General features: G+C 45.3%; 1 protein-coding gene across 1 annotated transcript in view; it reads right to left on the bottom strand.

Annotated features, from left to right (window-relative positions):
* The window catches only part of CFAP58 (cilia and flagella associated protein 58), a 462734-nt gene that overhangs the window by 416251 nt on the left and 19361 nt on the right, over positions 1–27122 (bottom strand). The window contains exons 3-5 of the mRNA XM_030202779.1: positions 26229–26377; positions 4786–4942; positions 16–210 (exon numbers count right to left, since the gene is read on the bottom strand). Of these exons, the coding sequence (XP_030058639.1) occupies positions 16–210; positions 4786–4942; positions 26229–26377 (501 nt within the window). The remainder of the gene's footprint in view (positions 1–15; positions 211–4785; positions 4943–26228; positions 26378–27122) is intronic.

The following is a 27122-nucleotide window of genomic DNA, read 5'->3' on the forward strand; positions in this document are numbered from 1 at the left end:
TCTCGCCATTTTTACCTTGTGTTCCTTGAGCTGCTGTTCCAGTTTTTGGAGCTCATCCTTGTTCTTTTGCTGGATCTGCTGCAGGGATTTTATCTCCACATTCTTGGTGTCCAGATCTGCTTGAACCTGTTTTAGTTCTTTTTCCAGCTTCTCCTTCCTGCGTATTTCCCGGGATGCCTCATTCTGACGCATTTGAATTTCCTGTTGATACTGCAGTCGCACAATAGCAGAAAAAACTCAAGAGAATGATCTTTAGGGTTTCCACCTTTTTTTTTTTACTGTATTTATTAAATTTTAAAACAACATAGTATTTATGAAAACATACAGCAACATATAATACGGAATAGAATAAAATTTTAAAAAATAGTCAGTGGGCTGATATGAGTAAAACAGAAAAGTATATGCAACATACTTTAGAGAATTAATTCCTTTTCACAAGATACATAGGGTTTCCACTTTTAAACTCAAGAAATTAAAGTTTTTCTGTAGGGGCGAAATTCTACAAATTGGTGCCTCACTTTAGGAACCACAAAGGGGTGTATTTAGCACCTACTCTATATTGGTTCTAAAGGTGTGCCTAAATTGTTATAGAATTACTAGTGCAATTAGATGCGCCAACTAATGTCAATGGCGGGTGTAAACTGGCATGCATAAGGGTACCGATCATAATCCTATATAATAATTTGCACCTCAACTGGGTTCATAACATCTATAACCACTCATTGCCCCGCCCTCACATCAAAACATAATGATGTCAGAGGGCGGAACAGTGAGAGGGAAGGGAAGCCAGCGCCAGCCAGCCAGAGAATGTTCAGGTACAAATCGAGGGGAGGAGAGAATCGCGAGGGGAGGGAGGAAGGGAAGGGGAGGGCAGGGCAGAACAGAATGGATGGGATGGGATGGGAGGACAGTAGAGGAGAGAATCGCGGGACATCGAGGGAAGGGAGGAAGGGGAGGGGAGGTCAGGGCAGAGGAGAATTGATGGACATGGATGGGATGGGAGGACAGTAGAGGAGAGAATCACGGGACATCAAGGGGAGGGAGGAAGGGGAGGGCAGGGCAGAGGAGAATTGATGGACATGGATGGGATGGGAGGACAGTAGAGAACAGAATCGCGGGACATGGATGGGAGGGCAGGGAAGAGGAGAATTGCTGGACATGGAGGGGAGGGCAGGGGAGAGAGAAAAAAAAAAAGCTTACATGACAACCTTCCTAGGGCCCATTTCATTGTTGAGGTAATGGGCATGGTTTCACTAGAATTATATAAGTTCTGCACATCCCTTAGCGACATGACCATGACACAACCATGCTCCACCCATGACAACGCCCCCCTTGCATTTGCATTTTATGCAAATTAGGTGCAATATTTATAGACTATCACCTAGCACTTACACACATAACTGCCTACTATTGGCACCAATCATGTACGTTGGTGTCAGTATTCTAGAAATTTAGCACGCTATTGGTGCCAGATTATAGAATGAGGGGGTACGTTTTCCATCTGTGTTAACTATATTTGGAGGACGGCAATAATGATAGTTCCCATGGGACAGCAAACTCATTTTCAAAAGGGAAACTCCTCAAGATGTTTCTCTTTGAAAATCCCGACAGTACACATAACATTAGTAAAAGGCCCTGTTTACTTTGCACCTGCCTTGGAGCAGATGTACAGCACGTGCCATAATGCTTGTGTGGAGATTTGCATATGCAATCTCCATGCATACTTTGCCTCCCCTAATCTGCTTTTATGCAGATAAATCTGCGCCTTCAATTCCGTGAACTTGCCCCCACAAGGTTGGGTGAGTGGGAGGGGGAAGGGTTGGTGGGGGTTATTAGGGGATCATGATGGGGACAGAAGTCATGTCTCTTTCACTTAAATGTTGTTATCGCTGGCCTCTGGCAATTTGTTGAACATCATTATTGCCTTTCTAACTTGCTTATTGTTTTGGACATGCCTAATAAAATAATTTTCACATAAACCTGCACCTCTCTGACCACTGGAAGAAGGGGGAAGAGGGGACACTGTTAATGATCAAGTTGTAGAACGCTAGGCAGGGTCCGTGCTGGGGCTCTGTTGGATGACATCACCCATTCCTGGTAAAAAGTAGCCCTGCTTGTCCTTGGAGGATGCCATTTAAATATGAATACAATGTCCACGTGCAAATGCAGCCATTCACTAGAACATGGTAACTAGCGGTGTAAGGGCAAGTCTAGCACTAGACACAAAGGTGTATGTGCCCCTCTGTGCACATAAGTGCAGAGAAAAGTAGCACTTACTTGTGTAAGCAGTGCTGTGTACCAGGGGCGTAGCCACGGGTGGGCCTGGACGGGCCCAGGCCCAGCCACTTTTCCTTCAGGCCCGCCCAGCGCCCACCCTAACAAGCCCCAACCCAAGCCATCTTTTCCTGCCTCTTCTGCTGGCTCTCCCCATCCGCGTGGTCTGTTTAATTTTAGTCCTTGAAGCGTCGTTCTCCCTCCAGGACCGCACCGGCGATTCCGATAGCCTTCTGCCAGCGTGCATCGTCGGGGGCGGGGCTTCTCCTTAGGCGCATCCCACCTCAGGACGCGCCTGAGAGGCCCCGTCCCCGACGACGCACACTGGCAGAAGGCTATCGGAATCGCCGGTGCGGTGCTGGAGGGAGAACGGCGCTTCAAGGACTAAAAATAAACAGACCACGCGGACGGGGAGAGCCGTCAGAAGAGAGGGAGGGGATGGCGAAGGGAGAAAGCGCTGCCAAGGTAGGCCGAGGGAGACAGATGAAAATGCCGGGGGGGGAGGGAATATTTTAAAATTACTGTGTAGGGGTGGGGTTGAGAACAGCCCACCCAGGTTAATGCGGGGCCCGCCCAAAATGGCAGGTCTGGCTACGCTGCTGCTGTGTACGTCTAGTGGCACTATAGAAATGATAAGTAGTAGTAGTAGTAAGCACCCTATGCGCTATTCTGTAAGTGCTATGGAATACAAATGCAAGGCAGTATACACATGGGTAGAGGACTGGCAGGACATGAGCTAGGCTCAAGTTATGCACGTAGCTGGTCTATGGCTGGTATAACTATACCTGGTCGATGTTCAGCGCTGTTTAACCGGCCAAGAATGGCTCCTAGCAGGTTTAATAGCACTTGAACGGCTAAGTGCTTAATATTCAGCATAAAATAGCCGGTTATCTCTGCTGAACATTACCACTTAGCACTTAGGATTAGATTCTATTTATGGCGCCTGAGAAATCATCACCGAAAAAATTTCTACCTAGGTGTAGTACATAGACAGCGCCAAGATTTCGGCACTGTTTATAGATATGTCTAGCAGGTTTATAGAGTACACCTAGCGGCCATGATAGCACTTAATTCTAGGCACATCCATTTACACCAAGTAAAACTTGATGTAAAATCCTGTGCCTAACTTAGGCGCAGAGCAGGTTTATTCTATAACCCTGCGCGTAAATTTTCAGAAAGCCCATGAACCGCCCATTCCACGTCCCCTTTTCGCCCAGCACATTTGCACGCACCACTTTACAGAATACATTTAGCAAGTAGTTTGCGAAAATTCAAATTAATGCCAATTAGTGCTGATAATTGCTTGTTAACTTCCAATCATCAGCACTGATTAGCTTGCAATCTAATTAAGTTATGCGCATTGTTATGCAATATGCTTCGATTTCTGTGTGGAAATCTCGGCACGATATATAGAATCCAGGGGATAGCAGCTAACCGGGTATATCATGCAATATAACCGGCTACCTGTGAATATTCAGCAAGTTGCTGGCTCAAGTTTAGCAGCCAAATTGGGCCGCCTAAATAGCAGTCCTATTTTTGGCCACTAGAAACTTAACTGGCCAGCGCTGAATATTAACTTGGCCAGTTAAGTTGAAATCGGCCGGGAAAAAAATGGATATTCAATGCCGGTCACCAGAAACAGCCTGGCAGTGAGTATCCAGGCTCAGCGCCAATAGAAGGACTTAACCGGCCTACCTCCCTTGGGCTGAATATTAGCCAGTAGGTGCCTAAATAATAAGGGAAGGGAAATGGGACTTGATATACCGCCTTTCTGAGGTTTTTGCAACTACATTCAAAGCAGTTTACATATATTCAGCTACTTATTTTGTACCAGGGGCAATGGAGGGTTAAGTGACTTGCCCAGAGTCACAAGGAGCTGCAGTGGGAATCGAACTCAGTTCCCCAGGATCAAAGTCCACTGCACTAACCACTAGGCTACTCCTCCACTCAAGTGTGCTGGTGCCGGGTTTAACTGGCATTGTATAATGGAATCTGATTGCCCAGATTCTCGCCGTGCAGCGTCGCAGCACCTAAAAAGGGCACCCACTTATAGAACTGCCACCAATGGTGTATTCTGTAACTGTGTGTCTATATGGAAGTCTGATTAGTTCACATTCTAAAAGTAGGCACCTACTTTCCCTTATAGAATGCTAGCGTAACCGGGCATATACATGAATACACGCTTAGGTGCAAGTACTTACACCAGACGATTATTTTTAATGATGCCAATTCACTAACCCATCTGCATCAGTGATGGCACAGGCTACCATGCGTTTGTGAATCAGGGCCACAAACAGATGAAAACACTATCAGCCCGAGGCATTTGAAAATGTGTGTAAAGGTTCCTTGGCACGGTTTAAAAATGATCTTCTCAACCTAGAATTCCTTAAGTACTGGCTACAGGAATAAGCATTGTCTAGGATCAGCTCCTGAACTCCTTGACCACTTGGAGATAAGGTTATAGCCCTGTGATCCTTTCACTGGTGTCAGTGTGCAGAAGGCATCCCATACCTGAGCTATAGTGTACTCCGACTCCTCCTTTGCCTTCTCGGCCTCTTGCTGCTCATTTAAAGCTTGAGTCAATTCGTCACGTAATTTCACCACCTCTGACAAATACTGGTTTCTCTCCTTGGTTAGATCATCTTTCATTTTTATCAAGTCATTGACGCTAAAACATAGAGAATAAGACATCTGTGAAGGCAGTTACTTGTCAGCTTCCTCCAATTCTCCCAAGTTATCAGAGTATTTTTGTCTTTTTCCTCTATCACTCTCCATCCTTGAAACTTCACCTCCCAAGTTATAAGGATAACTTCGTCTAGGGAGGAATATGGACATTTAGGTCCATGAGTATAAACCAAGCTAGCACTTTATAAAAGATTCAGCAAATATGTATGGTGTTTGCCAAAGAAGCCCATATATTTGGCATCATTTGCAACGGGAAAATTCGTTTTATAAATGGACACATTTGAAAACCGAGCAGCATCACTGAAGAGGTTATATATATATATATACCGTATTTTTCGGACTATAAGATGCACCGGACCATAAGACGCAACTAGGTTTTAGAGGAGGGAAATAGGAAAAAAAAAATTCGGACTATAAGACGCACTTTTTCCCTCCTCTAAAACCTAGGTGCTCCGGTGTGTCTTGTCCAAATCCCTCCCTCCGAGTTCGGGATCGCCCTCCCTAGGGTTACCTCCCCTCCCCCCGGCCCTGTCACGACCTCTCCCCTTACTCACGCGATCTTCCCTGGTGGTCTAGTGACGTCGGGGCAGGAAAGAGCCCCCTCTTTCCTGCCCAGCGCGCTGCTCTGCATCCTCCTGTATGCTGCCTGTGACGGTCTCGGCGAGATTCAAAATGGCCGCCGAGAATTGAAGTCTCGGCGGACATTTTGATTCTCGCCGAGACCGTCATCACAGGCAGCATACAGGAGGATGGAAAGCAGCGCGCTGGGCAGGAAAGAGGGGGCTCTTTCCTGCCCCAACGTCACTAGACCACCAGGGATGATCGCGTAAGGGGAGAGGTCGTGACAGGGCCGGGAGGAGAGGAGGTAACCCTAGGGAGGGCAATCCTGAGCTCGGAGGGAGGGCGGGTGGCCTGCTAAACTCTACCTTCGGACTATAAGACGCACCCCCCATTTTCCTCCCAAATTTGGGGGGAAAAAAGTGCGTCTTATAGTCCGAAAAATACGGTAAGTAGTGTTATGAACACATATAAGATTTGATTTTGCTACTTGTAAGTGTAAGTGGCACCCCTTACACATAGAATTGATGCAGGTAGCTATTTCTGGAGCCTTCTTTTGAAATTCAAACTGTTTGCAAAGGGAGGTGGTATTGAACACCAGAAAGTTAAGCACAATTCCCCCAAGCACAGGTTCTCACAAGAAGTTAGTCAGGGGTTAGGCATGACTCAAATATGCTTCCACGTAATTTTGTAAGTCTACGTACTTTGAAAGTGAGCACCGATATGTCCAGAGAGCTGTATAAGACCCCAGCAGCCAGAGGAAGACCTCTTCCAAGCAGCCACCACAGTAACAGCAGGTATCTCCATTCCCAGGCCTGAATACACAATGCACCTAGGGGTCCTTTTACTAAGGTGTCCTGAAAAATGGCCTGCGGTAGTGTAGACACGTGTTTTGGCAGGACAGGATCATTTTTCAGTGCACCTGTAAAAATGCCATTTGGGGGGGGGGGGGGCGAAAATAGACATTTTGCAAAATGAAAATTGGCACGCGTGTCCATTTGGGGTCTGAGACCTTACCACCAGCCATTGACTTAGCGGTACAGTCTCATGAGTTAACTGGGCAATAACACAACGCAACAATGATTTTGCTACCGAGAGGAAAACATGTGATTTATACTAAATTGAACCCGCCAATTCCAAATATGAACTCAGAATTTGCCTGACACGTCTAGATTTTAAGTTATACATGCAAAGCCTATTCACTTATAACATTAATGCATTATATATTGGAAACATGGAGAGAGGTTCCATAAAGACATTTCTACACTGGAGAAGAGATATCAAGGCCACTGGAATCCCAACATGATGGGGGACTACTGCTGGTTTTTATAACGGGAAAATATGACCGGTCACAAACGCAAAAGTAGATGCCTGAAGCACTTTTAACAGTACTGGGCCTTGCTGAAGTAAGACTTTTAAACTGGAATACGAAACTTTTTTGAAATTGATACTGTTTACTACGAAAACTTTGATGTAGATCAGGTAATTGTTGGAGTAAAACTCATTCTGTAAAAAATTATTCAATGCTTTCCAAGTGCTTAATTCATTTGGGCAAACTTATGCATAACAAAATTTCCTGACGTGTTACAACAATTCTGACTTCGGATTTGGAATACGCACACTGAATTTAGTATAGGACAAATGGTTTTTGCTCAGTAGCACACGAAAAAATTTTTTTGTTGTGCTGTGTAATAGTCAACATGCATCCAAATGCTGATCACCACCCACACGCCAGAAAATAAAAATATTTTCTGACACGCGTATCAGATGTGCGTCAAAAATGAAATTACCGCTGGGCCCATGCAGTAGCCAGGCAGTAACTCGGAATTTTCGCACGTAGGCACTTACACAGCTAAGTAAAGGACCCCCTAGGCTCTCCCAGCAATAATGCTGCATTAACAGAGAAAGACCTTAAATTTATATGCTCCAATAGTAAATTAAAATTAGCAGCAGACAGTGGCGTTCCTAGGGCGGCTGACACCCGGGGCGGATCGCCGTTGCCCCCCCCCCCCCCGGCGAAAGGACACCCCCCTGAGTGCATTTTTACCTGCTGGGGGGTGCCGCATGCCTGTCGGCTTCGCTTGTTCCATGCTCCCTCTGCCCCGGAACAGGAAGTAACCTGTTCCGGGGCAGAGGGAGCACGGAACGAGCGGAGCCGACAGATGCGTGGCACCCCCCCCCCCCCCAGCGGCGTGCACCCGGGGTGGACCGCACCCACCGCCCCCCTAGGAACGCCACTGGCAGCAGATACACAAAATGGACATAACACAACTCTTCCGTTGTACGATTCCCTAATGTAGCTGTGCCACATGAACTTTATCTTATCACAATATCATTTTGTATTTGTTTACACCGGAGTCTGCAAACACCTCTCCGGTACTATGTAAGCCATATTGAGCCTGCAAATAGGTGGGAAAATGTGGGATACAAATGTAACAAACAAATAATGAACAGAGGATCCAATCCTGCAGCCTTGTCATTGCAGCATTACGGCCTGCACCATATGGCTACACTTCCACCAGACCCTCATCAATCTATTCGCCTAACAGTATTATGTGATTTGTTTTGCTAGTAAACAATTTGGTAGCCTATAAAGTAATGTGCAATTTTTTTTTAAAGCAGCATTTCCTCTTACTGCTTTTGATATTTTCTCACTTCTGTGTTAAAAGGCCTGCTGTTCTTGAAACAATTTTAATTAAACAAGCTCTTCGGGGACAAAATTAATTTTGCAAAAATGAAACCCCTGTGTTCCCCATGTAAGGCTGTTCTTTCGCTTTTGGGTGATATCTGCTTAATTTACAGCTTTAAAATCATTTTTTTAATGATCTCAGATGACGAGTTCTCAGACTCACACTGGTCCTGGAGAAACATGGGGACCGTTAATCAAACAAAGTTATACATTCACCAATGGTCTGTGAACATAATCACTATCCACATATTTAAATACCATACCATATGCAATACCATAATGTATTCTTTTACCATGTATATACGCACTTGAATGCAATATCATTTGTAACTATGTTAACCGGAAATGGCAATCACCACTACGGCAAATGTAAGCCACATTGCGCCTGCAAAGTGGTGGGAAAATGTGGGATACAAATAAATACATAAATAATATTTATACACAGCTAGTGTTGGCATGAAAATCTAAGTGAATGGACAGGTACAATTTGTATAATGGGGCCAGGACTGGGATGGAGTGAGGGTGGACTTTAAAATTTTCTGGATAGCAGCAACATTCGAACCCTTTCTAAATAACATGTATTTTGTAAAAAGGAGAGGCACGGTAACTGCATTACAGGGCTCATTTTATAAAGGTTTTTGAAAGGTCTTTTATATTTATCCCAGAGTATAATTATACATGCACCATGTGTGGGCATTCCCAGGGGCAGAACATGAGTACAGTTGTGAAGTACTTATGGGGGTCTTTTACTGAAGTGCAGTAAGTTTTTACACTTACACCCTAGTTCTATAAAAATCACCAAAAACTGCACGCCCAATTGAATGAGTTAATTAATGCCGATAATTGGCTTTTTAACAATTATTGACACTAATTAGATTTAGCTGTACCTCTCCACTCTCATCTCTCCCTACATTCCTCCTCGGGAACTCCGTTCACTGGGGAAATCTCTCTTATCTGCACCCTTCTCCTCCACCGCTAACTCCAGACTCCGTTCCTTTTATCTTGCAGCACCATATGCCTGGAATAGACTTCCTGAGCCGGTACGTCAAGCTCCATCTCTAGCCATCTTCAAATCTAGGCTAAAAGCCCACCTTTTTGATGCAGCTTTTAACTCCTAACCCTTATTCACTTGTTCAGAACCCTTATTGTATCATCCTCACTTAATATTCCCTTATCTCTTGTTTGTCCTGTTTGTCGTCCTAATTAGATTGTAAGCTCTGTCGAGCAGGGACTGTCTCTTCATGTTCAAGTGTACAGTGCTGCATACGTCTAGTAGCGCTTTAGAAATGATAAGTAGTAGTAGTAGTCACCGCGATTCCAGAATCTTGCAACTCTTTGGGATTCCGCATGGAATCTTGCAGCTCTTTGGGATTCTGGAATCTTGCTACTCTTTGTCCTTATCCCTTATTTCCCCTCTTCTTCAGCATGGCCGCGTTGCTGATCTGCAAGAGCAGGCTTCTGTTTCTGTGAGTCTGACGTCCTGCACAGACTCACAGAAACAGAAGCCTGCCCTTGCAAGCCCACCTTTTTGATGCTGCTTTTAACTCCTAACCCTTACTTTAATATTCCCTTATCTCTTGTTTGTCCTGTTTGTCTGTCCTAATTAGATTGTAAGCTCTGTCGAGCAGGGACTGTCTCTTCATGTTCAAGTGTACAGCACTGCGTATGTCTAGTAGCGTTTTAGAAATGATAAGTAGTAGTAGTAGTAGCTGGCATTTATGTGCAATCTGAAAAAGGGGGGAGCAGAAATGGGAGGGTCCTAGGCTTAACAGGGGCGTTCCTAACATTTACACAAGTTGTTATAGAATAACAGAGATATACATGTAGGCATGTATATTCGCACCCTGTTTCAGTTGCTGTAAATGGCAGCGCCTAAAATTAGGCACGATTCTCAGGCGTAAGTGCTATTCTATAAACCGTGCCTAACTTTCAGCGTGGCTTACAGAATACTGCTTTTTTTCTGTGTCAAGTTTTTTGGCGCCATCTAGCCCTCAGCATGCCTTAACAGCACAAAATTAAAACATGCTAAGTGCAAAGGCTGTGCGGTAATTCTTGAGGATGTATCCAGCGTGTCCTCAGCAAATACCACATAGAAAAGTTTATTAGCACACTTAAACCTGGTCATAATTAGTGCAGATGCACTTAGTGCCTCCTACCAAGGAGGCACTACGTGAACTGGGGCTAACTACAAAAGTGACGGCTAACGTGCAGTACATCCCAGTGGCGTAGCTACGTGGGGCCAGGGGGGTCTGGGCCCCCCGTAGATTTGGTCCTGGACCCCCTGCCGATGACCCTCTCGACCCCCCCCTCCCGCCGCCAACCCACCATCGTCGTCGCCTGCTTTTGCTGGCGGGGTACCCCAACCCCCGCCAGCCGAGGTCCTCTTCTTCCCGCAAAAGGCTTCCTTCTGCGGCGGGAGGAGGGGGTCGAGAGGGTCGTCAGCAGGGGGGGGGCAAAGTTGGTGGTAGCGGCGGCGGGGTCGGCAATGGCGGGAGGGTGGGTGTCAGCAATGGCGGGGGAGGGGTCGGCGGCGCCGGGGGGGGGGCTAAAATGTGCCCCCTCACCTCGGGCTCTGGACCCCCCTCCTGCCGAAGTCTGGCTAAACCCCTGGTACATCCCATGCACAACTGCACTATATAATTCCTGCCCATGACCTAAATGGTTCCCGCCCCCTAAACAACATACAGTTCATGAGCAAATTAATGCATGCTAACCACCATGCCACTGAGTTGGTGCGCTGGTATGGAAGTGGTTAACGCATACTAATTCGCACATTAACACCCGGATTCTTTATAATTCTATAACAACGCACATAACTTAACAAGCTAATGAGCGCTGATAACAGCAATTAACAAGCAATAATGAGCACTAATTGGCACTGAGTAGAATATAGGTGCACAACTTGCTAATCGTATTCTGTAATGATGTGACGGTAACGGAATTCAAACATGCGTGGGATATACATAAAGGAATCCTGTGCAGAAGGAATGGATCCTCAGAAGCTTAGCCGAAATTGGGTGGCGGAGCAGGTCGGGGGAAGAGGGTTTGGTGGTTGGGAGGCGAGGATAGTGGAGGGCAGACTTATACGGTCTGTGCCAGAGTCGGTGATGGGAGGCGGGACTGGTGGTTGGGATGCGGGGAATTCTGCTGGGCAGACTTATATGGTCTGTGCCCTGAAAAAGACAGGTACAAATCAAGGTAAGGTATACACATATGAATTTATCTTGTTGGGCAGACTGGATGGACCATGCAGGTCTTTTTCTGCCGTCATCTACTATGTTACTATGTGCGCCGAACTTCTTATGCGTGCAGGCAAAATGGGGCAGGGAAATGGGTGTTTCATTGGCGTTCCAAAATTTACACGCCTAGTTATAGAATATGGCCCAATGCACCTAAATCTACACTGTGGACTTATGCCACATTTTCACTGGTATAAATGGATGCGCGTAGATTTAGGTGCTGAAATACTAAGTAAGCGTATTCTATAATTGGCGTCTAAATCTAGGCAATGATTATTGAATACATTTAGTCGGCACTGATTTCAGCACCAATTTTTTTAAACGCCATATATAGAATCTCCCCCTAACTGCTCAACATGCTTTAGGCCCCTATATTTTATGAAACACAAACACAGTGAGGTGATGAAAAACAAGCAGGAAACACTCTCTGGTGCTTCAAAATGAAACTCGACACGGGCCATGTTTCGGCCACCAGGAGTCTGACTTGTGCAGAAATTAAACCAACTCTGAACAAGAATATAAGACCAATAGTTCAATATCCTCAGTAATGTATAACGACTCGAACAAGTCAAGCTCATGCATTCATATCTCATAAAAATACTCTCATATCTCATAAAACTAACATATAAATAACCACAAAAATGCCTACCTAGCCAGGGGCACATAGGGGCCCTTTTACTAAGCCGTGTAGGCGCCTACATGAGCCCAACACATGCCAAATTGGAGTTACCACCTGGTTACCGCGTGGCCCTTGTGGTAATTTCATTCTTGGCGCACATCTGCTATGTGTGTCTGAAAAATATTTTTTATTTTCTGATGCACATAGGCCATTACCACCTGGTTACCGTGTGAGACCTTACCGCTAGGTCAACGGCTTGCGGTAAGGTCTCAGACCCAAAATGGACGCATGGCAATTTTCATTTTGCCACACGTCCATTTTCGGCAAAAAAAGGCACTTTTTGTAGGTGCGCTAAAAAATAATTCTGCGCACGTTCAAAACAGTTGTCTACACTACTACAGGCCATTTTTCAGTGCACCTTAGTAAAAGGACCCCATTATGCTTTGCCTGGTAGTAAAACTGAGCCTATATATATATATATATATATATATATACACACACATCTGTTATGAAATTCCTTCTTTAAAGACTTTTATGTATTTGTGATGTATACAACATGAGCTGTATGTTTCTAACAGTTTGTATATCTATTTTTCTGTCAGCTGTTTTAATTTTTACCCCTGATGCAGCCTATTTGGTGAAGCGTGGCCACATCTGGTTTATTCTAATAAAGATTCTTTGGACTTGATAGTGTCTGCTCTGGTCCTTCCTTTGTTTTTGCTGCAAGACACCAAGTGCCTCTTTTCGATTTGGGTTGTTCTGAACACCTTACAGGCTTTGTGGGCCACAAGACAGGGTTCGCAATCCATACTCTAACCTGAGGTGCCTAAATGTAGATCTACTGGAGGGATGCTTAAGTTAAGCAGCCTGCACTGGAAATCATTCCCCTGCCCCTGGTACATTGTAATTTAAGGCATTCAGGGCTTTTTTTTGCCAAAGCCGCGCTAAATGGACTTGGGAAAAATCCACAATTCCGGGAATAACATGTATAGAATGTTTGTACGTTTGGGAAGCTTTCCAGGTGCCCTTGGCCTGGATTGGCCGCTGTCATGGACAGGATGCTGGGCTCGATGGACCCTTGGTCTTTTCCCAGTGTGGCATTACTTATGTACTTATGTCCTCTACTTGGCTCACTTTTATTACATAGAGCAGTGATTTAACCTATTGTGATGTCATAGTGGCTCATTCCACCAATAAGAGCCAACCTCATTAGTGATGTCACAATGGCTTGATTGTATAGAATGTTTGTACGTTTGGGAAGCTCGCCAGGTGCCCTTGGCCTGGATTGGCCGCTGTCGTGGACAGGATGCTGGGCTCGATGGACCGTTGGTCTTTTCCCAGTGTGGCATTACGTATGCACTTAGCAATTCCCATGCGGCAAACGAAAGGAAGCCCATAGGAATTGTATAGGCTTTCTCTCATTTCCCGCACCGAGAATCTGTAGCATGGCTCTGTAAAAGAAGCCCTAATATCTAATTACTTAGAACCACCAAAATTTTCTTTTATAACTTCATTTTTATTTTATTTTTCACACATCCTATTTGTTCCCAGTTACAACTCATTTGCATTTTTAAATTCAAGACTTCAGGTTCCTAATTCTGAAAGTTATGCACCTCAATCTTTTGAACATGGCTTCTTAGCCTGGGAAAACAGCCCAGATTATTTATCTAACTTACTCTTTTTATTTGCACTAGCTCATGTCCTGTGTTCTTCAGGTCAATTATATCCGTGTTCTTTCTTTGAAGAAATTCCACTTATCGAATCCCAAAACAGTTCATTCTCATATATTTTATTTTATTTTTGTTACATTTGTACCCCGCGCTTTCTCACTCATGGCAGGCTCAATGCGGCTTACATGGGGCAATGGAGGGTTAAGTGACTTGCCCAGAGTCACAAGGAGCTGCCTGTGCCGGGAATCAAACTCAGTTCCTCAGTTCCCCAGGACCAAAGTCCACCACCCTAACCACTAGGCCACTCCTCCACTCCACTCCACTCCACTGGCACCAACTCTCTGGGATGCTTTATCATCAGCCCTACGGCGGGAAACCAACCTCTTAATAATTAGAAAACAGGTTAAATCTTGGTTGTTTAAGCAGGTTTTTGTAGGTATTAAAATAATTTGGTCATTTAAGAGCGTCTTTTACAAAAGCTGTGCTAGCGATTCCTGTGCAGTAAATGAAAGGAAGCACATTCAGTTCCTCTGGGCTTCCTCTCATTTGCTGCGTGGCTTTGTGAAAGAGGCCTTAATTTTTGCCTTCTAAGCAATTATTTTGTATATGAAGCATTAATATTTAGTTATTTTATTTAAGGTTGTGGTTATGGCTGTTCTTTACCACCTACAGTTCCATAAGGAAATAGGTGACACATATTTATCCCCCTGCAAAGTTACCAGGTGGGCGGTTTTACCGCCCAATTGGGCGGTTTTTCGCCAGCGGCGGCGGGAAAATTTCGCCGGCCATGGGATGCGGTTTTTTGGGCGGTTTTCCTGTCGCCACTGTGCGAGTTCGGCGTTTTTTTCCGGGGCTTCTATTGGTCCAATTCGGTCCAATAGAAGCTTTTCCGGGGCTTCTATTGGTCCAATAGAAGCTTTTCCGGGGCTTCTATTGGTCCAAATTGGACCAATAGAAGCCTTTCAGGGGGCTGGGTGACGTCAGGGATGATGTAGGGGCGGGGCTAGTGACGTGGGAGGCGGGGTTAGTGGCGCGGGGGCGGGGTTCAGTGATACGGGGGCGGGGTTCGGTGACGCGGGGGGCGGGGATTGGCTACAGGCGGGTTTACGGCTCGTTTGGGGCTGGGAAAATTTTTCCCAGCTGGCAACCCTGCCCCCCTGTTTACTAAGCTGGGCTAGCGGCTGCTGCGTGGCAATTCTGACACAGCCCAATCAAAGTGAATGGGCTGTGTCGGCATTAGCACATGGCAGCTGCTAGCGTGGCTTAGCAAACAGGGGGGTTATTTATTTAGATTTGAGTCATGCTTTTTTTTTCAATAGTAAGCACATAAATAAAACATTATTTTGTTGGCTTTTACATTTGCAAGACTTTAAGATTGTATTGTGCACCTAACTACTTAAATTACACGTCTATATTTAATTTGTTTAGTTTATCAGTGACATTGCGAAGGTAAATTTTCAAATCCATTTCCGTATGTAAAATCACAGCCCCAGTTTCCTGCAGGAGAATTTTCAAGATTCTGTAGCCATTTGGAGGTAATTCCATAAAAAGCCACCCGGATTCAGGGGTCCTTTTACCAAGCGGTGGTAAAGTTGCCCTCAGTAGTGTTGGCACACGGAACTGCCGCTCACCAAGGAGAAATTAGGCCTTACCTGCTAACTTGCTTTCCTTTAGTCCCTCCGGACCAACCCAGAATGTGACTGATGGGTTGTGCATGCCTTCCAGCAGGTGGAGACTGAGAACTGTGACTCTAGAGAGAGAGCCAATGAGAGCCCTTGCCAGCTAGAGAAAGATCCAGTAATATCATAACAAAGCAGAAGGAAAAGGAATAGAACCTCGGCTGTGCATCCGCGGGCCTGAGCAGCCAACGGCACTTTGCCAACATAGAGCCTGTGCCTTATATTGTACGTGCTTGCACATCGCCAACAGAAAGAAATCATAGAAGAGAGATAGTAAGGAATGAGACTGAAGGGCTCACCACCTTCCACCTGCTGGAGACTGAGATTACTGGATCTTTCTGTGGCTGGCAAGGGCTCTTATTGGCTCTCTCTCTAGAGTCACAGTTCTCAGTCTCCACCTGCTGGAAGGCGTGCACAACCCATCAGTCACATTCTGGGCCGGTCCGGAGGGACGCTAAGGAAGCCACTTTTTACAGCGGTGGAAAAAAGCATTTTTTTGTTTTAGAGTCGTTAATGGCCGTGCGCTAGAATCAAAATTAGTGTGCAGCCATTTACTGCCTGAGCCCTTACTGCCACCTGTTTAGAAGGCGGTAAGGGCTCATGCGCTAACCCAGCAGTAATCGGTGCCCGCACTGACCGATTACTGCTGGGAACACCTACTCCCCACCCCCCACGCTAGGAAATAAACATTATTTTCTAGTGCGGGAAATGGCAAGTGGCAAACTCAGTACTATCGCTGGGTTGGCCCGGAGGTAGTGCTGTTTTGCCGTACACTACCCCTTGGTAGCCCTACCGCCGCTTGGTGAAAGGGCCTCTTAGGCTGCAAGATACTGGTATTCTAGTCTTTTATGCATGTATGTGGGACAGAGAGGGTTCAAAGTACAGAACAAAGTCCAAATAGCCAAAGAAAGCAGGATAAAGTTTCTTTAATCACATAACTTGGACAACAATCTTCCAAAGATGACCCAACACGGACCATGTTTCGGTGCACAGCGCCTGCGTCAGGGGTCGTAAAAGTTTTAATGTCAAAAATTGCAGTAGCGAGACTTGACTAAAGCATCAAGGGACAGCTTTTCTCTCTAACACTTGTGCAAAGGAGCAAGTCTCACTATTGCACTTTTTGACATGACAACTTTTACGATCCCTGACGCAGGCGCTGTGTGCCGAAACAGGGCCCCGTGTCGGGTCATCTTTGGAAGACTGTTGTCCAAGTTATGTGATTAAAGAAACTTTGTCCTGATTTTGAAGGCTCCTAGTGCTTTCTTTGGCTATTTGCACATACACACATAGACAATATTCCACCTCTGCACCGTTCTGTAAATATGTACCGATCTTCGCTGGCCATATACTTTGCAGGTGGGCATTCACATGGGCAGAGTTTCCCAGGTGAATGCCCAATTAAGAGAATTTCCTCACTCATTTGAGAATTATGCAGACATATTATCCTGAGCAGAGGAACAAGATTCTGGTCTTGATCTTTGAAAGCTAGTCACAAAATTTATTGTTAGTAAAAATGTGTCATTTTATTTTCTTTTTTGATTTGTTTTATTTCTATGTACTAGTAAAAAAGGCCCGTTTCCAAAACAAATGAAACGGGCACTAGCATGTGGTGTTTTTTTTTATTTCTTTTTCTGTTTGATATTAAGGGATATATATTTTTTTAAAAAGTAAAAGAGTTTTTTTTTAAGTTGTAAAGTCTGTATGAGTGTTTGTGGTTTTGAGGGGGGGGTTGTGGGGGTCTATGGGTGTATGCTATTTTTTTTGGGGGGGAGGGGTGTTTGTGGGGTAGGGTAGCGTTGTTCTGTATGAGTGTTTGTGGTTTTGAGGGGGGGTTGTGGGGGGTCTATGGGTGTATGCTATTTTTTTTTGGGGGGGGAGGGGTGTTTGTGGGGTAGGGTAGCGTTGTTCTGTATGAGTGTTTGTGGTTTTGAGGGGGGTTGTGGGTGTCTGTGGGTGTGTGTGCCATTTTGTGGGGGGGGTGTTTGTGGGGTAGGGTTGTTCTGTATGAGTGTTTGTGTTTTTTTGGGGGGGGGGATTATGGGAGTCTGTGGGTGTTTGTAAGAGAGAGATGTAGGTTTTTACTGTTTCAGTTTTTGTATTAAGGGGGTTGGGGGAGGGAGTGTGTGTGTATGAGTGTGAAAGCAAGATGTTGTCTGTCCATAGCAGTGTGTGGCATTTTGGGTGGTGGGCAGTTTGGTTGTATGTATGTGTGTTAGTGAGTGATGCTGATTGTCCATATTAGATGTGGGGTTTTTTTGTGGCTGGTAGAGGGTGATTCTCTGCGTGTGAGTGTGATACAGTAATCTTAATTCAGCAGGGCACTCTGATGTGGTATTTGTAGGCACTTGTATTTTTGTTGAAACCAGAGGGATCCTTTGCAGGCAGGCAGTAGGAGTAGATATGGGTTTTTTTCGAGTGTGGAATGTGGGTGGTGTTCTGTAGGGGGGGACAGGGCTGAGGGCGCATGTGTCTGGAGGTCTCCTTGTAGGCACTGATTTCAGCTGGGCACTCAGGTGGGCTGTGATCCGTTTTTTTTAGGGGGGGGTTGGGCGCCGGAGGTTTCCGTTTGGGTGGTTTTTTTTGGGGGGGGGGGGTTTGGTTTGGTTTTAGTGTGGAATGTGGGTGGCGTTCTGTAGGGGGGGCAGGGCTGAGGGCGCATGTGTTTGGAAGTCTCTGTTGTAGGCACTGAACGCCGGCTTGGAGACTCACCGCATGAACAGCTTGCAGAGTAAGGTCCGCGATGTAGTGGTTGTTTAGTGGCGTTCTTCGTCCGCGCTTTCCTCGCGGTTGGTCCCCGTGCTGGTAGCTACCCCCTCCTCAGGAAGGGGCGGGACTCATGTGTTTGTTTTTTTTTTCCTGAACGCCGCTGCATTTTCTTCGCTGTCCCACTCCTGCTCCTCTGCAGCACCGGTCCCATTCAAAGGCTTGGTGGTTTCTAAGTCCATGTGAGTGTTTGGGAGGTGGAACCGTACTTTGTGTGCATCACCTGAGGCACAGCCAATCAGCAGCACGTGGGCGGGGCAAACACTGTTGTTCAAAAAGTGGTCTCTGCCGCCTCACTTTAGAACGTTGGGAAAGTGAGGCTTCATTAGAATGATGGAGGTGCGTTTTATATAGAGAGATTATCTTTAAACCAGACTAACATATATTGCCTAGTTCAAAGAACCATGCCAATTGTGACCACTATTGCCTAGTGGCCCCAGTAAGCATGATTACAATTACCCTTTACACCAGGTCCTACCTAATAATAAAGACTAGACTTAAGGTACTTTTCCCCTATGGACCAACTGTTCCATTAAACAGTCATTTGTGCTATCTAGAAACTTTACTTCTTTGGCATATTCTGATGAGACATTTGCCCAATCAGTAGTATACACAGTGGTGCTGAATATTGTCGCTAAATAGCCAATCCTTAACCAGGGAGGCTAGGGGCGAGCTGGGGGCGGAGATCAGGTGGAGCATAGTCCCAAGCCGGTTAGCGGCAATATTCAGGCTGCTAACCGACTAGGTAAGCGCATAAAAAGTTAGGACAGAAAAAAAAAGGCTGTCCTAACTTTATGCGCCAAGTTTAATCGGGCACCAGTCTGAATATCGGCCATTGCCTGGTTAAACTCACATATGGTCTAGCGGGCCCTCCACGTGCGATCCACCCCCAAAAGAAATAGAAGGCTGCCTCAGCCCCTGCCCCCGGGCCTACCTGAAGTCCCTAGTGGTCTAGGGGGAAACTGGACAAGAGTGATGCCAACTCCCTCTGGCCTGGTGCCGGCCTGCATTCCAAAATGGCCCTCGTAACCTCTAGCGGCAGCCTTACAGTATGAAGTACTGTGAGGCTGCAGCAGTCATTTTTGGAATGCAGACCAGCGCTGGGCAACAGCAGGGGAGTATCGCTTCTACCTATTTCCCCCTAGACCATTCAGGTTTATGTGGCCAGCTATCTCCCATCTGGTTAATGCAATATTCAGTACTTAACTGTCGAAGTGAAACTGGATAAAGACAGATGATTAAGTGCTGAATATCAAGTGATGACTCTGCCCCCAGATACCCACAAAATAGCTGGCTTTGGCATAGGCAGATAGAGGGAATATTAACCAGATAGTGCCACTGAAGTGCCACCAAACGTCAAGGAGCCACTCCTAGCTGTTTAAATCGCTTTGAATATCGACCTGTAATCATATATTCCCTATTTTCGAAGTACTCCTACTAAGCAGCACTCCACTAGAGGGTTCCAGGTTCAGAACAAGTTACAGTGCAGAATTCATGATTCCTTCAGTAATGGCAAGTTTTCCACATCCTGAGGCAGCAAAACATCCCCACACCATCACACTACCACCACCACCACCACCATGTTTGACTATGGGTATGATGTTCTTGCTGTGGAATGCTATGTTCGGCTTTCTGCCAGAAATAATAGGGACTGTGTTGTCCAACAGTTACACTTTTGACTCATCTGTCCATAGAACATTATCCCAAAAGCCTTGGGGATCATCTAGGCGTTTTTTTTTTGTAAATGTGAGATGAATGTTGATGTTACTTTTGTATAGTAGCAGTTTCTGCCTTGCTACTCTCCTATTATTGCCCAGTCTTTCTTATTGTTGAGTCATGTACACTGACCATAGCTGAGCCTAGGGAGGCCTGCAGTTGTTTGCATGCTCTTCTGAGATGAATTGTCACTGTGCCCTTGGAGAAATGTTGGCAGGCTGGCTACACGTGGAAAGAGCAGGTGGGGGGAAGAGGGGGTGGTGGTTGGGAAGCAAGGATAGGGGAGGGCAGACTTATACGGTCTGTACCAGAGGCGGTGATGGGAGGCGGGACTGGTGGTTGGGAGGTGGAAAATACTGCTGGGCAGACTTATATGGTCTGTGCCCTGAAAAGGACAGGTACAAATTCAATTCAAGGTAAGGTATACACATATGAGTTTGTCTTGGGCAGACTGGATGGACCATGCAGGTCTTTTTCTGCCGTCATCTACTATGTTACTATGTTACTATGTATTGTTCCAAGTCTTCTCTGTTTGGTGATAATGGCTCTCGCTGTCGTTCATTGAAGTCCCAGAGCTTTAGAAATGGCTTTTTAACCCTTTCTAGACTGATATATTTCAACAACTTTTTTTCCTCATCTCTTTTGGAATTTCGTTTGATCATGGCGTAGCGTTCATGTAGAACATTGTGGTGACCACTTCACTCTCATGATAAGCCTGGCTGAGTTCAATCAGCAGAATCAGTTACTTTTTCATATAGCTGCTGGTATGGGTATTGGATAACTTTGTTCCTCAAATAAATGAAGTAATAATTTAAAAACTGTGTTATGTATTTACTCAGGTTCCCATTGTCTAATATTACAATTTATTTAAAGGGAAATGGGACTTGATATACCGCCTTTCTGAGGTTTTTTGCAACTACATTCAAAGCGGTTTACATATATTCAGGTACTTATTTTGTACCAGGGGCAATGGAGGGTTAAGTGACTTGGCCAGAGTCACAAGGAGCTGCAGTGGGAATCGAACTCAGTTCCCCAGGATCAAAGTCCACTGCACCAGTGGCGTAGCCAGACTGCCAATTTTGGGTGGGCCTGAACCCAAAGTGGGTGGGCACAAAATTTTCTCTCTACCCCCCCCCCCCCCCCCCCCAGCAAAATGTAGTCACACTCAGATGCATTTGTCACACAGGGTAAAGTGCTGCTTTTCAGTGCATCAGATTTCAGACAATTTATTTAATAGCCTTAACACCCTTTTCAGTGAGCTTTCAGAAGCCAAAACCTCCTGCCTCAGGTCAGTATAATGCTGTTACGGTATCCTCTCCTGACCTAAGGAAGGAAGTATTGGTCTCTGAAACTTTATTAACACCATATTACTTTATCCTAAATTAAAAATAAAATTATTTTCTTTACCTTTGTTGTATGGCCATTTACTTTTTCTCATTGTGTTGCTCCCAGTCTCTAGATTCTGCTTTCCTTCATTTTCGCTTGACTCTTCTGCCAGGGTTTCCTGGCCATTTGTCATTTTTCTCTCCTTTTTCTTTGCTTTCTTCAATATTTTTCTGCCTCTCTCTGTGTCCAGATTTAATTCATTCTTACTATCCATTCTTTAATTTCCTTCATCTACTTATGGCTTTTCATCTTTTTCTCACCCTTGTTCTCCCCATGCCCCTTCCTCTTATTCTCCAATCTTTCACTACTCCCCCTTTCCATGCAGCAGCTCTCCTCTTTCTCTCCCCATCCTTCCAGTGTCTCCCCTCTCTCTCCCCATCCTTCCAATAGTCTCCCCTCTTTCTTTCTGCATCCTTCCATCCAGTGTCACCTCTTTCTCCCTACCCTTCCATCCAGCGTCTTCCCTCTTTCTCTCCCCATCCTTCCACCCATCTACCCTCTCTCCTGATTCTTCCATCTAATGTCTCTCTCCCTCCTTCTAACCAGTGTCTATCTACCCTTTTCTGTTCAGTGTCCCTTCTCTCTCCACATCCTTCCACTCACCCCTTTTTCTCTGCATCCTTTCATCCATCTCCCCTCTTTCTCTGCCATCCTCCCATCTGTTTTCCCTCTTTCTCTCCCCATCCTTCCATTTTCCCTCTCTCTCCCCATCCTTCCATTTTCCCTCTTTCTCCCCATCCTGCCATCTGTTTTCCCTCTTTCTCCCCATCCTTCCATTTTCCTTCTTTCTCTGCCATCCTCCCTTCCATTTTCCCTCTTTCTCCCCATCCTGCCATCTGTTTTCCCTCTTTCTCTCCCCATCCTTCCATTTTTCCCTCTTCTCTCCCCATCCTGCCATCTGTTTTCCCTCTTCTCCTCCCCATCCTTCCATTTTCCCCTCTTTCTCTGCCATCCTCCCATCTGTTTTCCCTCTTTCTCTCCCCATCCTTCCATTTTTCCTCTTTCTCCCCATCCTGCCATCCATTTTCCCTCTCCCATTCAGTCCCACCAGCCCCAGCTCCCATTGCCGGCCACTGCTGCTTTTCCTGATGAGCAGCAGGGCCGGCGCTACAAAAAGAAGAAGCGCTCAGCTGACTGAGCTGAGCGCCAACGCTAACCCGACGAGAAAAAATGTTTTTAAAAAAACGCGGCACTGCAGGCAGCCTCGAAGCATTGGCTGCTGGCTCTGCAGGCTCCTTCCGTCTCTTACGTCACTGCCCCTGCTTCGCTACAGGCAGGGGCAGTGATGTAAGAGACGGGAGGAGCCTGCACAGAGCCAGCAGCCAATGCTTCGAGGCTGCCTGCGGTGCCGCATTTTTTTAAAAACATTTTTTCTTGTTCTTAGCGACGCGTTGGCGCTCAGCTCAGTCAGCTGAGCGCTTCTTCTTTTTGTAGCGCCGCGCGCCACGGCAATGGGAGCTGGCGCTGGGCGGGCCTGGGCTGGAATTGGGTGGGCCTGGGCCCACCCAGGCCCACCCGTAGCTACGCCCCTGCACTGCACTAACCACTAGGCTACTCCTCCACTAGCAACATTCCATCTAGAAGCCTGCCCTTGCCGTGCAGGCTTCTGTTTCTGTGAGTCTGACGTCCTGCACGTATGTGCAGGACGTCAGACTCACAGAAACAGAAGCCTGCGCAGCCGCATTGCTGATCTGCAAGGGCAGACTTCTACATGGAATGTTGCTAGTGGAATAGCAACATTAACATTCCATGTAGAATGTCAAATAGTAGCAACAGAATCTCCAATAGTAGCAACATTCCATGTAGAATGTCAAATAGTAGCAACAAAATCTCAATAGTAGCAGCATTCCATCTAGAATCTACAAATATTTTCAACATTCCATGTAGAATCTCAAATAGGGAAAGGGAAATGGGACTTGATATACCGCCTTTCTGAGGTTTTTGCAACTACATTCAAAGTGGTTTACATATATTCAGGTACTTATTTTGTACCAGGGGCAATGGAGGGTTAAGTGACTTGCCCAGAGTCACAAGGAGCTGCAGTGGGAATCGAACTCAGTTCCCCAGGATCAAAGTCCACTGCACTAACCACTAGGCTAAAGAGCAGGAACATACATGCAATAACAGGGGAAATCAGGAGAGGGCAAAATCTTTTCACGTCACTGTAGCTATGCCCCTGAAGAGAAGAAATCTTAGTGGAGAGCATCCATATTCAGGAGATTCACTTCAAAATTATGCACAGATTTATACATGTATCCAAATGGGTGAGTAAAGTATTGGCGAGTGTTTCGGGCAACTTCCTGAAATGTGGTAACCCATGAGGGACTGCTCTGGGATTAATAAATGTTGGAATGATGTGTGGGGGCTTTTGGAGCAATTATTAAGGGTATCATTTAATAAAATCTCTATAGGTATGTCTCTTGGATATGAGTAATGAATTTGAATTGCTGTCTAATGAACAAGTTCTGTTTGTTAGGAAGGCCTATCTTATAGCCAAGAAATGCATTTTTTTTTTACTTTGGATAAAGGAAGACCCCCCCCCCTCCCCCTGGGACTTCATTTGTGGACAAATCATACACATGATCTTCTGAGAATGGAGAGGTTGTCCATGTTGAGAGCTATAACAAAACTTTCTGCACAGTGGGAACCTTTCCTTCGATCACTTATCACACCTCTCCGTAGTGCATTTCTCAACATCCTGAAGACATGAGATGTTTAAGGGAGAGAGGGGACGTGATGTTGTAGTGGGGAAAAGAGGTTGTGGAGAACTGTGGAAAAGATGAGTTGAAGCTAGGTGATATATGATGAAACTTGTGGGGCAGCATTTTAGAAAGGATGTATAAATTGGAAGCAAGACATCTGGGTCATGGTGTGTCAAGTTCAGCTAGTATATTAGATCAGGATCTGCCTATTCTAAAACACATGGACAAATTGATGTTTATACATCGGTTATGTATGGTGCATGATGCAATGTGGCAGGAATGTCCATTTTAGAACATAAATGTCTAAAATATCAATGACTTGAGACAGGCACATAAATGTCTGTTATGATATACTAACATAAACCTTTATGCCAGCCATTTTCAAAACATAAAACATTTATTTTTCCTAGAGCTGTCACAGAACCTGGTGTCTCTTGCCAGTTTCCCTTTTTTTGGATTGCGGGGGGACATCAACCACTGGGGGATTAAGGGAGTGACCTCCAATAAACCCTGAAAATGTGCGCCGGTGGAAGTCCGCTCTCGCTCCCCCCATGCCGTCAACCTCTCCGCTTCTGTGCAAGCCCCCTTATATTCACACGCTTCGCAAATTGTGCACTAAAGTTATAGAATTCCGCTTAGTACCCAACTAGCACATATATGCATAACTATAACATTCTCACGTGTAAGTGCTAATATTCTACAACTTATGTGCACAGTTGGCACCTGTTATAGAATGAGGGAGATTGTGGGGCTCATTTTCAAAGCACAAAGTAATATATGGAACTTTGTAAGTCTCTCCGGATGATATTCAGCACTATTTAATGTCCAGGAACGGCTCCGCTGGTTACCTCCGCTGAATATTAGCGCTTAGCATATACCACCCGGATTCTATAGAGCGCGACTAAAATTGTGCACACAAATCCGATCATCTTCTGGATTTGCGCACGCAATTTAACTACCTTAACAAGCCAATCAGCGTTGATAACCGCTTAACAAGCAGATATCAGACACTAATTGCCATTAATTAGAATTTACGGACACAACTTACTTAGCATATTCTGCACAGTGGTGTGCATACATTCTAATGCATGCTGCTGAAAAGGGGGCGTGGCTATGGGCATGGAATGATGGGTCGTGGGCATTCTGAAAAACTACGCGCAGGGTTATAGAATATACCTGCTCCGCACCTAAATTAGGCACCTGCATTTACATTACGTTTTACTTGGTGTAAATGGACACGCCTAGAGTTAGAATATGCCTAGTGGCCATGACGGCCCCTATAAACCCCATAGGTGTATTCTATAAACCACACCAAGATTTAGGCACGGTTTATAGAATACGCCTAGCCAGAAATATTTTTGGCGCTGATTTTTCAGGCACCATATATAGAATTGGGTCCCTAGCGGCTAACTAGCTATATCGCACAATATAATCGGCTAGTTGCGAATGTTCAGTGCTTCGCTGGCTAAGTTTAGCAGCCAAAGCGGACCACCTAAATAGCAGTCCTATCTTTGACCGCTATAAACTTAACCAGCCAGAACTGAATATTAACTTGGCTGGTTAAGTTTAAACCGGCCAAAAAAAAAAAACCCATTCAATGCCAGTCACTGTAAGCTCTTTGAGCAGGGACCGTCCTTCTATGTTTAAATTGTACAGCGCTGCATAACCCTAGTAGCGCTTTAGAAATGCTAGTTAGTAGTAGTAGTAGAAATGGCCCAGCATTGACTATCCAGGCTCAGTGCCAATTGCGGGATTTAGCCAGTCTGCTTCTCACAGGCTGAATATTGGTCAGTATGTGCTTTAAAAATGAGCACCTGTGAGTATTCACATACATTTGCACCAGCTTTAAAACAGGTGTAAAATATGCACACTGAAAAATACACACAGGGCATTCAAAATGAAAAGCCTCGATGTGTGTCTATCCCCCAGTCTAACCCCACCCATTTTTAACACAATCAAGAGTACTTATGCTCAGACCTTCATGGGTATTTTTACACACAGTGGGATAGAGAGCAATTTTCAAAAATAAAATTTAGGTAGATAAAAATTCTGCTTGGAAATGGTTCTCAAAATTGCAAGAGGAAACATGCAGATCATTATTCCAATGAAAAACTGAAACAAAATCGATCATGTCATTGTACTGCTAACTGCTTTTTGGCATGACCTATTGCCCCTCTTCCTGTTTTGGAAGGAATCGCATTTGACAATCAGCCGAACAGATTGGATTTTGGAAACAACAATAACCTACCTCAGCTCTTGATCCATTGACAACCCAGACCCTTGTTCTACTAGTCTGGTCAGGTTATGTATTTCTTCTTTCAGCGACTGTATGGTTTCCTTTGCCTTCTGCTCCTTTTCATATGCTCCATCCACCAATTTCCAGGCCTTTTCAATTTCCTAGTGACAAATTATGTCAAAGCAGTGAAATACAGAAACACATAATTCAAGATAGTAAAACTAACAGGCTAACCATTTGTCTCACAGGCTCTTTAAATCAATTTATACATAGGCTGATGCGGTGTGATTTATTGTTTTACCAGGAGTTTTACTCAAATTCAAAAATGAGTTAACTTTTATGCATGTAAAGGGCAATTCTATAGCTGGGCGCTCCCATCTACGTGCTACTTGTGCACTTAAATGTACAAAATACCAAATTTGCTTTAGCAAAAAAGGAGTCAATATTCAGCCAGCGGCAGTGAACATTTTGCTGACTGCCACCGGCATTATTACCCGATATTCAATAGGGCCATGTCTAGGCTTCAATACTGAATATCCGGTTTATGTGGCACCAGCTAACACACGGCTGGTTAAGTCGATATTCAGAGCTTAACCGGCCATGGGTTGCCGCATAAAAGGCCTGGATTTTATGCGGTCCAATATATGCGGTTGCCCTGAGTTTTGGCACTTCAGCGGACAAGTGCTCACTCCTCCCCAGAATGCCATCAAAATAGCCGGCTTTCACTTAGACGCTAACCATTAACTTTCAGCGGAAACAGCCATTTAGAGTCCGCTCACAATTAGCAGATAGCCCCGAATCAGTGATTTAATGGTCAGCGGCCATTTCTGGCTGGTTGAATCATTTTGAATACCAACCAGTAAGTGTATACTCTGTGCAAAGCGACTACAAGCTATTCGTTTTTTT

Source organism: Microcaecilia unicolor, chromosome 5 (genome assembly GCF_901765095.1).
Source record: "Microcaecilia unicolor chromosome 5, aMicUni1.1, whole genome shotgun sequence".
Taxonomy (NCBI): Eukaryota; Metazoa; Chordata; class Amphibia; order Gymnophiona; family Siphonopidae; genus Microcaecilia; species Microcaecilia unicolor.